The sequence below is a fragment of the Carassius auratus genome, chromosome 1, assembly GCF_003368295.1.
Source record: "Carassius auratus strain Wakin chromosome 1, ASM336829v1, whole genome shotgun sequence".
NCBI lineage: Eukaryota > Metazoa > Chordata > Actinopteri > Cypriniformes > Cyprinidae > Carassius > Carassius auratus.
In genome coordinates, this window is record NC_039243.1 from 19,708,370 (window position 1) to 19,722,510 (window position 14,141).

General features: G+C 35.6%; 1 protein-coding gene across 1 annotated transcript; it reads left to right on the plus strand.

Moving 5' to 3' along the window:
• The first annotated feature begins 3,254 nt into the window (after nucleotides 1–3,254).
• LOC113100083 (ras-related protein Rap-2a) lies at nucleotides 3,255–14,141 on the plus strand. Its single transcript, XM_026264983.1, has 2 exons — nucleotides 3,255–4,070; nucleotides 11,988–14,141. The coding sequence occupies exons 1-2, from the start codon at nucleotides 3,757–3,759 to the stop codon at nucleotides 12,223–12,225; spliced, it is 552 nt and encodes a 183-aa protein (XP_026120768.1). The 5' UTR covers nucleotides 3,255–3,756; the 3' UTR covers nucleotides 12,226–14,141.

The window sequence follows — 14,141 nt, forward strand, 5'->3', positions numbered from 1 at the left end:
AAAGTTACAGTTTTAATGTAATTTTTGATATGGAAAGTGATTTTTACATTTTATTGCCATTCTGTTCATTCTTTTTTGTTGTTGTTGTTTTGTTAAATACTAGAACACAGAACAATGGTGTAACCTATTTTAAAAATGAATGTAATTTATTAAGCTGAGCTTTGCTCCGCGCGGTTGTCCTCGGCCAATCAGAAGCCGGTTCTAGATCTCTCGTTCGGGACGTCACGCCGTAGCGTAAGCAAGGCTATAGAACTGCTTGTGTTATGTAAAAATGTTTATTGTATAGGTAATGTTTTACCAAAAAAAAAAAAAAAAAACTAAAAATAGAAAAAAACATTTAAATAAAATGTAACAATAATAATAAAATACAAAAACTCAGTAGTATGATAGTTATTTCATAATAATAATATTAAGTTGTTGCCGTGGCATCCTAAAAGTTGCGAATACTAAATTTTGGTATTTTTGTAAATGATGCGGTTAAGTTGATTTTTTTTTTTTCTTTGTTTGTTCTTTTGTTTTTGTTTTTCCTAGGGCACTGTAAAACATTAGATTGTAAAGCAGATATTGAAACATTTCCTATTTTATGTCAAGATTATATTACCAGGAGATTTTTTGGTAGCATTTAATGGCCTCTTTATTGGTGTAACATTTAAGATAGTAGTAAATACTCACCAGTTACAATAGTGTGATGTAACTTAAGAAACTTCTAGTGTTGGGTTAACCCTTCCCCTTCCCCTTCCCCAATTTAGATTGACAAAGGATCTCAAGTACTTGTGAAGATCGTTTTCTATATTATTTATGAAAGCTGTCCTGGTTTGTTCAACAGCTTGAATGAGTTAACGATTGCACTTTGATTTCATGTAACTGTAGGATGTTCATTTCAAAAACCGATGCACAATTAATATGGTATGGCAACACAAATAATGACATTTTTCTTATTGCTTTAGTTAAACCAGAGAATTAAATACTCGGTAAGCATCTTGCATGGTATTTTATGTCAAATTAAGAAGTTATTTTCAATTTAATCTGAAAAAAAAGAAGTATATTGAATGTTTTTATCTACACTATAGAAAGAAAAAAAACCTGCACATGTGATGAATGCAACAGTTGTCCTTAATTTGGGATTCCTTACACCCCAAGTGAAAAGTTGTGGGACAAAAAAAAAAAAAAAAGTTGACTGATGGTGGACTAAGCACTTTTGAATCAGTTGATATACTGAGCAGACACAGCGTATCCAAACACTTTGCCTTACCTTAAGTCCATTGTTTTTAAGCTTTTGTGTTTAAGAGCTATTAATATGTACTAGGGTGTCAACAGGTTCTCACCTCCATTTATATATGAATATACTATACCTATAACTAAGACATGTTAGAGTTTATTACTATTGTCACTGAGAGACCAAAAGGTTTGACATTGTTGATGCTTTTCAACGACCTTTCCTGTTTGTGACTAGATGCTGTTCTCAAGGGATTGTGGGTATTTTACGCTGTGCTGCTTGACTTCCATCAGTAATGCAGTAGCCCATCGACACTTACACACATGTTCAGAGATCATATGAGGAGAAAATTATAAACCAAGCCCTCTTTGGATAATATTAGTTTTCATGTAACCATTTTAAATGTTTTATTTGTGCATATATATATTATGTGCTATTTTATGTCATATAGTCAAATGTTTTTGGTTTCAGAAAAATAGTGTAAAATCTATCGAGACAAAATTAATAAAGAAAGAAAAAAAGGACGATGTGTTTTTCAATGCTTGATTGTGTTTCATTCGTGTGATTGTGTGTGAAAATACAGTTACCATGATAATATGTTGGTTTTGGGATTCTGCCATGGTATTTTAGCCAAGCCAAGTTTCCATCCATTTTTGCACTGCTGTTATTAACTAATGACATTATAGTTTTTTTTTTATTATTAATATATTTTTTTAATAATTTAAATTATATAATAATTATTATAATATTTACTGTCTTCATTTTTGTTAAAGTTTTAGTAATTTTGTGTATTTTTGTATTTTTTTTTTTTTATGTTTTTATTCATGTTAATTTCATGTTTTATTTATTTTAATACTTAAAGTAACTAAATCAAAATAAGAAATGTCACCTTGGTAAAAAGCTGAAACAAAAAGAAAGGTTAACATATATTTTAATTTTATTTAGATAACAATTTTTTTTCTGGTTTTAGTTAACTATAAAAATCCTGTTATGGACAAAGTGAAATGCATTTTTAAAAAAGAAAGTGAAGTCTCCAGACTGTTTCCAATTAGCTTTTACTGACAAAATGGTATATGAATATGGTTATCTTTCAATATAATAGCATTATCATCTAATACCATCATCTTACCCTGGTAGAACCTCACTGTGAGCACCATGGTATTTTTTGAATAATTTAAAACTGATCTTGTATTAGTTGTGCAAGTGCACTGTACAATACATTTAGACAGACTGTATAAGTTATTAGTTCTGACGTTATAAATGAATAATCAATGCAACAATTAATATTTTTATGATTACATACATTTTGAGGCTTTTATAGGTATTTTTGAAGCTTGAAAAGCTCAGTACATTTATTGTAATTGCATAAAAAACAATGACCAGCTAAATCTGATTTCGGTTTCACAGAAAAGACACGATGGCTCATTTTAGGCTGAACTAGTCTAGACTAATAATTTTGCTGAAACGTTGTTTAATTTCATTTTGATTTATTTGGACAATTAATTGTTCTTTGTTCCCAGTGAACTGCTGATGCATAATAGATATGATTTACCACTGTTGTAACTCAAGCCAGGTTGATGTCTTCAGGTGCTTTCAAATGAAAGCTGTAGGCCCTGACATGTGAAGACAGATCATTTATTAAGAGGTAAGAACTGCACAACCCATATTCCTCTGTATGTGACAGCAGATTACATAAAGACATGCTTAAAAACATGTATGTATGAATTTAATCATATATTTATGTATCGTAATATTGGACCACTGCAGACTTACAGCCTCCATCGGTGCACACAATGGCCGCATCCCTGTTGCTTTCTATTTCAGGTGCTGATGCAGGCGACGCACTGTTGCCATAGGAACAAGCATCTCAGCATCATTTATTGACACTCTCCCTGCCGCCGCCGCTCATTGGTCGTTCGAACGGAGCCGTAGCCATTCGCGGCGCAGTTAAAAGCGGAAGTCCCGGTCACCACGTTGATCATTACCTTATTAAGGTAGCAGGCGTGGCTTACAGTTTTCCTCCGCGCCCATTGAGCGCTCCGCGCATCAATCCCGCTATAAAACTCCTATCCTTGCGCTGAGACGGTGTGGTCTGGCTTCAAATGGTCTCCACCCGAGAGTATGGCGGATGAGGATCCTGGAAGATGCAGAATAGCTATTCCGGAATGCAGCGTCGTCCTAAGGATCTCCAAATGACGCTCGGAGGGGACGCGTGATGCCTTATATGCTCGTCTTTGAAGGGACGCGAGGCGTTTTTTATAACCTAATATGTACGCAAATACTTCGGGCAGGCTTTTAAAATATTATTTCTTCAAGCAGCTGTTGGGTTCCGGCTTTGGTAGGTGGTTAGAGATGCCATGAAGCCCGCGCATTGGCTCTTTGTGCGTCTCTCTCTATGGTGAGTGTTGCAACTCAGCCATGGCTCCGCGTCTGCTCGACTTCTGCAATATTCAAGGCAAGTTTCCCGTCGCATCTGATCGGCTTGGACACTGTTAGCTGGTTGCATTACGCGCGTCACGTCGGGTTCGGATCCGTGCGCAATGCGCGAATATAAGGTGGTGGTGCTCGGCAGCGGAGGGGTCGGGAAATCCGCTCTCACTGTCCAGTTCGTGACCGGGACCTTCATCGAGAAGTACGACCCGACTATCGAAGACTTCTACCGCAAGGAGATCGAGGTGGACTCGTCGCCGTCGGTGCTGGAGATCCTGGACACGGCCGGTACGGAGCAGTTCGCGTCCATGCGGGATCTCTACATCAAGAACGGCCAGGGCTTCATCCTGGTCTACAGCATGGTCAACCAGCAGAGCTTCCAAGATATAAAGCCCATGAGAGATCAGATCATCAGGGTGAAGAGGTAAGACAAATACTACGGCTAATATCACCACTGTATTCTTAGAGGTCCGCATGACGGAAGATGAAAAACAATAAACTTAAAAAATGAGGGTATTTAAGTTTTTGGAAAAATACTAAAGTACCATGAAATTAGCATCTGATACCATCTTTTCACCATGGTACTACCACAGTAGCCAACTTTCTTTTCTTTTTTTTTTCTTTTTTTGTAAGTTCAAGGTGTAAAACAAAAAACATACAGAAAACAATAGGCTATTACCATGTTTTGATCATATACTATGGTAAATATTGAGGAAACTTTGTATCATCATTTACAGAAGTTCTGCCACAATACTTTCTTTGTAAAATCGAGGTAAAAACAATAAACCTGCAGAAAATGATGGTATTACCATGGTTGTAGACATTAAAGTACCATGGTATAAACATCTGTTTTCCAAGGGACTGTCACTGTAGTTTAAATTCGAGGTGAAAATCATCCACTTGGGAAAACATAGTAAAAGCATGTTTTTGGACACATGCCATGGTATTAGCATCTAATAGTATCATTTTCCATGGTACCACCGCAGTACTTTGTTTGTAATGTTATATGATTATGGTAGTCATTCAGTATTGTGGTATATACTATATTAAAGAAGCATTGCATTACTGTAATTTTACCATGGTACTGCCACAGTAGACTCAATCTGAAGAAAGCAGGCAGTTAGTTTCCTCTACATGAGCTGAACTTTCTGAGGTTTTAAGCAGATGGAAAAACTTGAGCGTGTGTTGAATAATATAGTGGTGTATCTTTAGTGTGCCGTTAATAATAAGTCCAATGGGAGGCCGCGTCTATTCAAATCTTTCCATAATTTAACCTAAGGCCTAGAAACAGATGCGGTATTGTTTGTGTTTTTCCAGATCAGCTCTTAAAAGGGGTTTGAACACATTGCTTTCATAAACGAGACATACAGAACAATTAAAAACAGACTGTTAGGTAAAGCACACATAGACAAAACATTAAGTCATGACACATGAAAGCTGCAGGTTGCCTGAAAAGGTTTTTTTTTTTTTTTTTTTTTGCATGCATAGTTGAAAGTACAATTTTGCATTTTTTATTCTTTTCTGAATTTCAAGTTTACATCTCATGCCACATAATGAAGAATAAAAAAGTTTGTGACTTTTTGTCTCACAGTTCTTTCAAGGCTCAGAGAAACTCTTTTTTTATCTTTTAATTCTGAGTTTATATCTCACAGTACTGACCTTACACCTCAGAATCAAATGAATGCATTATTAAATGATCAAATATTGAATGGACTTTAAATTATTTAATTTATGTGAAGAAAATGTGCTGAACGGAATGAGACTTACACAGTTCTGTAGGAAATCACATAAGGTGTATAAAATTAAAACATAAATCGAAGGCGTGATGAAATTCCTGCGGAGATCCCAGCCACTAAATACACTCAGGATGGACACATTATGTTTTTGCAGCTTTATCTCTCTTTCTGTGAATTGAATTGGCGCCATTTCATACAAGAACCTGCAAAAACCCTCTAAACCTCTGGCACAGGTCGTTAATCTGCAGGAGGAGGCAGATACATGCTGAGACGGCGAATGGTAACTACAGTAACACTGGTGAGATTTGCACACTCACCAAAATATAAATGAGATTGTGTGCTGGTGGAAGCCAAAGAAACATCATGACTGCATTAGCGCACACTAACCCAAAGCCACACTTGACTTCTGGCAGTGAGAGCCTGAGAAGAGGAAATGTGGGCGGATCGGTCCGTCATCTGCTTTAAATCGAAGGCTAAACATACTTTAATAAATTTAGAGCAAATCACACATTATCATATTCAGTTTAGCTACAGTAGGTGTTTAAAAAACGTACAGCGCATCCCACAACCAATCTGTGCACTGTGTCACCTCTGAGTATGGAATGCTGTGAAAAGCATTTACGTATTGTAAAATGTGTTAAAATTATGCTAATGGTTATCTAAAAGCATTAATAGCATGAATGGCAGGTGTTCAGACTCCATTTAGACCTAACAGAATGTCTCTAAAGCAATACAAATAACGATAGTAGTTAATCACTGAAGCATATCGAGATTTGTGTACAAATCTTTTTTGTTGTTGTTGTAATTCATTTTAATATTGATGAATGTCACTGTATAAAAAAAATTGTCTGCATAATTTTTTATCACAAATGAAAGTGATTACAACAAAAAAAAGTAAATCTCAAGTTGTCAGTTAATAGCTGCTGAGCCCAAGCCTCCATTACGAATTCGAAAATTTTACTTTAGAACTAGTAACAAAAAAAACTTGCTTCATTGAAAGCTTTCTGTATTAAAATCTTAATGTATTATGAGAAAGAGATGATAACCCTGCATCTGATACTGCAATCATTCTTTAACTCGATCTCATTTTCAGCATTAAACATAAGTTTGAATGTCCACCGAGGAAAGCGATATCTTTGTCGCACTAACTTTGACCTCTGATTTCGAGGAAAGCGCTGCTCACTGCATTTGTTGGCTGCATCTTACAAAACTGTTGTTGAAAGTTAAATTAAAAGGGAGGTCTAATGCTATATCATGCATTCTGGCTTGTACAATTAAAAAACAGGTTACAAATTCAGGAAAACATTACAATTTATTTTTCTAACTAATTGAATTTAACACATATGGTGTCTAATGACAGTTTTGTGAAAGAGATATTGTCTTCATGCAGACTGCAGCGACTTCGTCCCGTGAGTCCTTCCTTCATGGAAAATGAGATTGTGTTCCTGAGGGTTTACCAAGAGAAACCTGCTGTTCGTGCTGCTAGATATTGACAATTCACACTCATCTCAATTCCGTTGTTTGCTGATACAGTCGGGACTGAAGAAATGGATCTTAGATTAGTGTCAAAACATTCTCATAGCTCTGAAACACATGGAGTGTGTGTGTGTGTGTGTGTTAGGAGAGCCGCTGAAGTTGATGATTGCTTTTTAACCTGGTCCAATTGGCTGTTCGCTTTGCTGCACTGCTGTGACCGCAAGCGAAGCTGCAGCGTATTAACATCAAGTCATCTGTCTTCATTTGTGTTTCACTATGAACAGAAGATTTCCTTTCTTTCTTTTCACCGAGGCTGATTATAGATGTTGTATGACTTTAAAATTGGTTCGGCTTGATAGTTTTCTACTTTCTTCTTGTTCCAGCTCTAGTATTTTCATGTCACTTCAAGGACTTTATATTGTTTTTAAGTGTTTATATTGTTTTATGTGTTTGTCCATTTATTATATATTTCTCAACAGTAAAAATATAACATATTTTTAAATATTAAATATTATTATTATTATTTTTGCTGTGGCACATCTTAGTCTCCATTTTGTCCATTTAGTTAAAAATTTTTTTATTTTTAATTAATATACAATTAAATTCAATTATTAAATAAATATAAATATCGTAATTATTATTTCTATAAGGTATGTAGCTCACAATGATTTACTCTTCTAGTAGTTTACTTTGTGAACAATGTGTTTAGTTCATATTTTTGGACTTTATTCAGCCAATTCTGTTTTTAATTTCTGAGAGAGCTTTTTATTTTGGAAAGCTTTTGAAAAAGCATTCCCCTCTCTGTTTTTATTAACAGCTAGGTTGTTTGTTTCTGAACCAGCATGTGGTCCTACCAGCATTTACGACCAAAAACATCCCAGCATGCATAGCTTCCAGCAGGGTCTCTGGAGACTTCACATCTGTTTTTGTGTTCGTAAGTGCCAGGGGTCGAAGCGTTACTGGGCAACTGCTCCGGCGAGGCCTTCAATGTGCTGGACGGAGCAATGCAGCCATCAGTTTCTGACAGACAGACAGTAAAAAACTGAAAGTTTTAGATCTCTCAGTGCTGCATCACAGTTATATTGATCAGTTTTGCCAGGTCTGCGGTTTCCCGTGGAATTGGGCTATTTAAACACTGTTGCCACGAGTTGCTTTTCATGTCCGGGGGTTGAAGTAACGCCAATTACACGATATTTTGCCCCTAAAATGCTAATTTTTTCTAAGGGGACCAAGGTGCATCTCAATAAATTATAATGTTGTTTATTTCAGTAAGTAAACTCAAACTGTGAAACTTGTGTATTAAATAAATTAAATGCACACAGACTGAAGTAGGATAAGTCTTGGTTCTTTTAATTGTGATGATTCTTAATCAACTCAAAACACCTGCAAAGGTTTCCTGATCCTTCAAAATGGTCTCTCAGTTTGGTTCACTATGCTACACAATCATGGGGAAGACTGCTTATCTGACAGTTGTCCAGAAGACAATCATTGACACCCTTCACAAGGAGGGGGAGCCACAAACTTTCATTGCCAAAGAAGCTGGCTGTTCACAGAGTGCTGTATCAAAGCATGTTAACAGAAAGTTGAGTGGAAGGAAAAAGTGTGGAAGAAAAAGACGCACTACCAACCTAGAGAATCGCAGCCTTATGAGGATTGTCAAGTAAAACTGATTCAAGAATTTGAGTGAACTTCATGAGGAATGGACTGAGGTTGGGGTTAAGGCATCAAGAACCACCACACACAGACGTGTCAAGGAATTTGCTGAACCGCAGACAACATCAGAGGTGTCTTACCTGGGCTAAGAAGTAGAAGTAGGGGACTGTTGCCATTGGTCCAAAGTTCTCTTTTCAGATGAGAGCAAGTTTTGTATTTCATTTGGAAACCAAGGTCCTAGAGTCTGGAGGAAGGGTGGAGAAGCTCATAGCCCAAGTTCCTTGAAGTCCAGTGTCCAGTGAAGTCCAAGTTTCCACAGTCTGTGATGATTTGGGGTGCAATGTCATCTTAAATACTGTTATTCATCCTCTTCTTCATCAAGCATTTATATTTACCACACTCATGTTGTGACAATTACATTTAATCAAGTTTTAAATTATTTTACTCCTACACTTTCCATCAGTGTTACCGATCAAATATATTATTTTGAAATTATTATTTCAAATTAATTCAAATTCAACATTTTTAACTCTTGCAGAGTGCTTTATTAATCTTAGGATAAATTTGTAATCAGATATATTTGATGCTTTGCATTCAATTTGGTTGATTGTAAAATTACACCCTGTGTTGTTTACTTTGAATCAGTAAAGTGTGTGCCACGACGTGTGGTTTCAGGCAATAAGCAATAGTAGCATAAAAGAATAATTAGCAATTGAGCAGCTGTCAAAAGCACCTTGTCATCTGCATGTTCATTTCATGGTTGCTTCATAATCGCTGTGTGACACGTGCTCAGCACTATAAGAGCAGACGCTCATGCTTCAGTGGTCCTCTAACAGATGTTGTGGGTCATGAAAGCTTGCACTTCGTTAGACTCCAGGGTAATTACATTCACTTAATTAGGGCTGCTGTGTTTATCTTGTCGCCATATTAAATTATTGTAATCCATAAGAAATTAAGATGATAATGCATGGCATGACATTTTGGAAAATGTCATCAAGCAACAATATATGAAGTGAATAAAAACAAGTCTGTCTGTAAATCACAACAACAACAATGTGGTTAGCTTGTGTCTGTCTTATATTGTTTGTTGTAATATACATGTTATATCAATATTATTAATTATTAAATCAAAAAAAAAAAAATCAAAAAAAAAAAAAAAAAAAAATATATATATATATATATATATATATATATATATATATATATATATATATATATATATATATATAAAATATTACTTAAAATGTGCATTTAAAGTAATTAAAATACATTTTATAGCTAGCTACCCATTTTTCATTATAATATGCAATAATATAAATATTTAATTAAATAATAAAAATATAAATATATTATTATGATTGTTTATATAATATTTCATTATATATATATATATATATATATATATATATATATATATATATGATTTATTAAATACTCTAATTGTAATTAAAGTATATGATTTTATTTAAATTATATGACATAATTTAAATATTTATACATATAATAACAAAATATAAAAAGAGAATTGTTTGAATCAATTTTTTTTTATAAATTAAAAGATTAAAAGAAAAAGAGCAAAAGACATATTATTAGTTGCGTAATCAATGCTGAATTTGTATTTTATATGAGTTAAAATTTGTTTTGGGGAAAGTAGTTTTGTTGCTCGCTTCATAAACTGGATGAATGGGTAGGATTTTTCCCAGTCGGCTTTATTGCTCTTCTTCATTAGCGGCACATAAAATGTGTACAAACACAATGTACGACACGTAAGCATTCAAAACAACAATTAATTGTTACCATAACTTTTGATTCAGATTGCCTGGGTTTCCCACTGCTTAAGGCGGCACCGTGTTGAGCTATCTAATAAATAGTGACGAATATGAAAGCATATGGTCATGAGTGTGACACAGTGGATCCCAGACCTGCTCAAACAGGCGTTCCTTGCAGAGCTTTAGATTTCCCTTGTGTAAGTCTGGATATAAATAGCGCTTCTCCTGTTCGCCACCAATAGATGACATTTCATCTGTGTGCCGCTTTACACCCACTCACCATTCACACCTCGCTAACGTCCCACTAGTGTGACGACGAATATTAGCCGAGGCCTTGAAATGTAAGATGCAATAACATGATGTGAATGATGCTAGTGATTGTCTGTAATATAATTATGTTATACTAATAGAAGTAAGGATGCATTCATTTCATCAAAAGAGACAATAAAGACATTCATGTTACAAAATATTATTTTTCAAAAATGGTGTTCTTTTGAACTTTCTACTCATCAAAGAATCCTGCAAAATAAAATGCATCACTGTTTCCACAAAAAGTGTTTTCAACATTGATAGTAATAATAGATTTTTCTTGAGCAGCAAATCGGCATATTAGAATGATTTCTGAAGGATCATGTGACACTGAAGACTGGAGGAATGCAAGTAAATGATGGCAGGATGTTTATTTTTTGGATGAACTATATTGCTTTAATTGTACCAAGCTAAAAGAGCAGTCATGTTTTCCTCTCAGTCATTGAGATGTTCAGTCTGGTGTATCTCATCACTCTCTACAGTCATTGAAGATCTTCCTTCTTTAATTAGAGCTGATATCAAACCGGTACTCCTCTGCTCTCTGTATTCGGTTTTCATGACTCATCTGGTCTGATGAGCGTAGGACATGAGCTTTTTATCGAGCGTCTGACAGATCAATAGCTCTGACTCAGAGTCTGTGAAATATATTTTTTTCTGTTCCAATTTAATGTTCATATTCGCTGTAAGTGAGTCATTGACTTTGTTTACATGTGTACCAATAATGTGATTATATCCAATAATCAGAATAAGGAATTAATCTCGGTAAGATGTTTACGCGACACGTGGAAATCTATTCGCTATTAAATGTAATTTTACAAGTTTTGAGCGGTGAGGGGATGCTTGAACTTAAACACCTCTGATTGGCCATTGCATTCAAGATTGGCAACATTGTTCAATGCTCCAAAAACGTGTTGTAAATAGATATCTTTGAAGCTTTCCTGTGCCACAACACGAATACGAGTTGGAGCGTTTGCCAAATCTTTCGTCAATCATATGCACATTTTTGTCAGAGTCGTAATCATGCAATAAATTCATTTACATGCCTGTTTATGTAGATTTAAATCGGCATACACCACACATTTTAATATAATTATGCTATCATGTTATTTGACTCAAAGTATTTACATGAGGTAAAGTTTATTCGCAATTATGAGGGTGCATGTAAACACACTCATCGTTAGTTTTAACTTTTTTACAACATTATGTTTTGTCAACTTCTGACTCAACCAATTACATGAGTTTGGGGGTGAGACTATCTGTTTGCCTGACCAATGGTAAACATGGGGCAGAAGATGCAGTAGAACTCTTAGGAAAACCTGTTCGGAAACAACTGTTATTTATTGTATATAGTGCTGAAATACCACATTTCACTCATTCTCCAGTCATGTATGTTCGCAGGTATGAGCGCGTGCCCGTGATACTTGTGGGAAACAAGGTGGACCTGGACAATGAGCGCGAGGTTTCATCAAGCGAGGGTCAAGCTCTAGCTGAAGAATGGGGCTGCCCGTTCATGGAGACATCGGCCAAGAGCAAAACCATGGTGGACGAACTGTTCTCGGAGATAGTCAGGCAGATGGACTATGCCTCTCAGCCGGATAAGGAAGACCCGTGCTGCTCTTCCTGCAATATACAATAACCCCACAATCAGGAGCCACATAAGGTTTTCAAAGGGTTACAAAATGGAGCTCTTCACTAAAGTGGTGTCCTTACACGTCATGCACACGTGAATGGTGTCTACACACTAGACAATCCTACAAATTCATTGATTTCAATTGGAAAGATGCATCGCAAAGACATACCCAGCTAAAATGGAACATTCTCAGAATGGAAATGAATAACGTTCTCAAAGCATTAGCATAGAACATAAGATGTATTTATAACGTTCTTAGAAGATTATTTTGTTAGCAGCCCATTTATTTCTTGGTTAAAAGAATGTTATAGAAAGCATTAAGGGAACTGTCCATTTTTTTGCAATAATTTTGCAAAACTTTAACTTGTGACTGTTCTCTGAACACACCGTAGATAAAAGAGCGTAAGGGTTTGTGAAAGCGATGTTGTGATATGCAAACAAAATTAGGTTTTTACTATCCATTGAGCTCTAGAAATTTCAAGTGAGGCGAAATCCACTTCGCTGTTTTCCCACTTATGATCAGATGTTTCCCCCAAAGCTTTGTCTAGTGTGTGAACGCCTTAATTCAACACGATTATGATAAATGAATACAAAAAAGATACTGTAAAAAAGGTCAAAGGGGTTAAAAAATGCACCATACTTGGGTCTTTCTTTTCCCCGCATGTTTTAAACACCTTCATTCTAAGTTTGGCGCTGTTCGCGATAGACTTGATCGTGTCGGTTTCGCCAATTAGTTTGCACATATAGAACCTGATGTCTTAAAACTGCCATTACTTTAATAAAGAGCCCGAATGAGCTAGTTTTGTTCTTCCAAACGGCCCGCTGTCAGCAAAGTGTGGCATTTCCTCTGAGGGACTATCAGACGTCGAGGTTTGAAATGTTCATGAGGGGATCTATGTGTGTGAGTGTACCGTTGCAGCAACGAGGGGCTTTACTTTGAGAGTTTGAGGGACATTTTCTTTGAGAAAGCCAAACAGGATGCTGAGAAGCACTTTTCTTTTGTAATGTTGTGTCTGTTTTGATTTGCGAAACTGCTGGGAATAATCAGCTGATAATGTTGTGGTTTTTAATTAGCACCTTGATATAGAATGTTGCAAATACTGACTCATGTATTTTGTAATAATGTAGTTAAACAATCATGGGATTTGCTTTAGAATAGCTTTGGATTTGTTGGGAACAGTATTCGTCATGAAACGCTATCGACACTTTCCACAAAAAGAGTCCAAATGTCCTGATACTTTAATTTGCAGCAATACATTAATAAAGAACTATTTAGAGAAATTGTTATATTAACCTAGCATTCAAAGTAGGTAGTTTTAAACACGTCAAATTCAAACGGTTATTCACACCTCAGAGTTCGTGACTATATTTCGGCAGTTAAAACCCACAAAACATCTGCAGAATTGAAATTCCATTAAATGCGGAAATTATTTACAATATTTTATACATGTAAAAATGAATTGTAATTATTTGTAATTATGAAATAATAATTATTAAATTCTAACAAAGCAGAGATGGTGCCACCTATAGGCAGAGCGTGCAATTGCCTAGGGCAAGGAAACTTGGGTCCTGCAGGGCCACTGTCCTGCGAAGTTTAGCTCCAACCCCAATCAAACACACTTGAACAAGCTAATCAATGTCTTCAAGTTCACTAGAAAGCTACAGGAAGGTGTGTTTAATGGCATCTCCAACATGAATTTTAGGCCTGGATACAAAGTAGCTAGTTTTAAACACACAAAATGTTTGTAGCGACCCTTCAAAATAGTGATTTAGGCCTGTTGTGCCTCTAGGTCTAGTGAAAATCATACAACATCTGTTGAATTGATATTCGTTTAAATATAGAAAAACATTTTATTTATACAACACTATCTCACAACCAATTCGTACGTATTTTACGAGGTGGCTTATTCGTACGAATTTGT

Excerpts from the sequence above, each read along its gene's own strand:
- LOC113100083 (XM_026264983.1), top strand. The coding sequence starts at position 3,757 with ATGCGCGAATATAAGGTGGTGGTGCTCGGCAGCGGAGGGGTCGGGAAA. Across the intron at positions 4,071-11,987 it reads CAGATCATCAGGGTGAAGAG|GTATGAGCGCGTGCCCGTGA; the intron begins GTAAGACAAATA and ends GTATGTTCGCAG.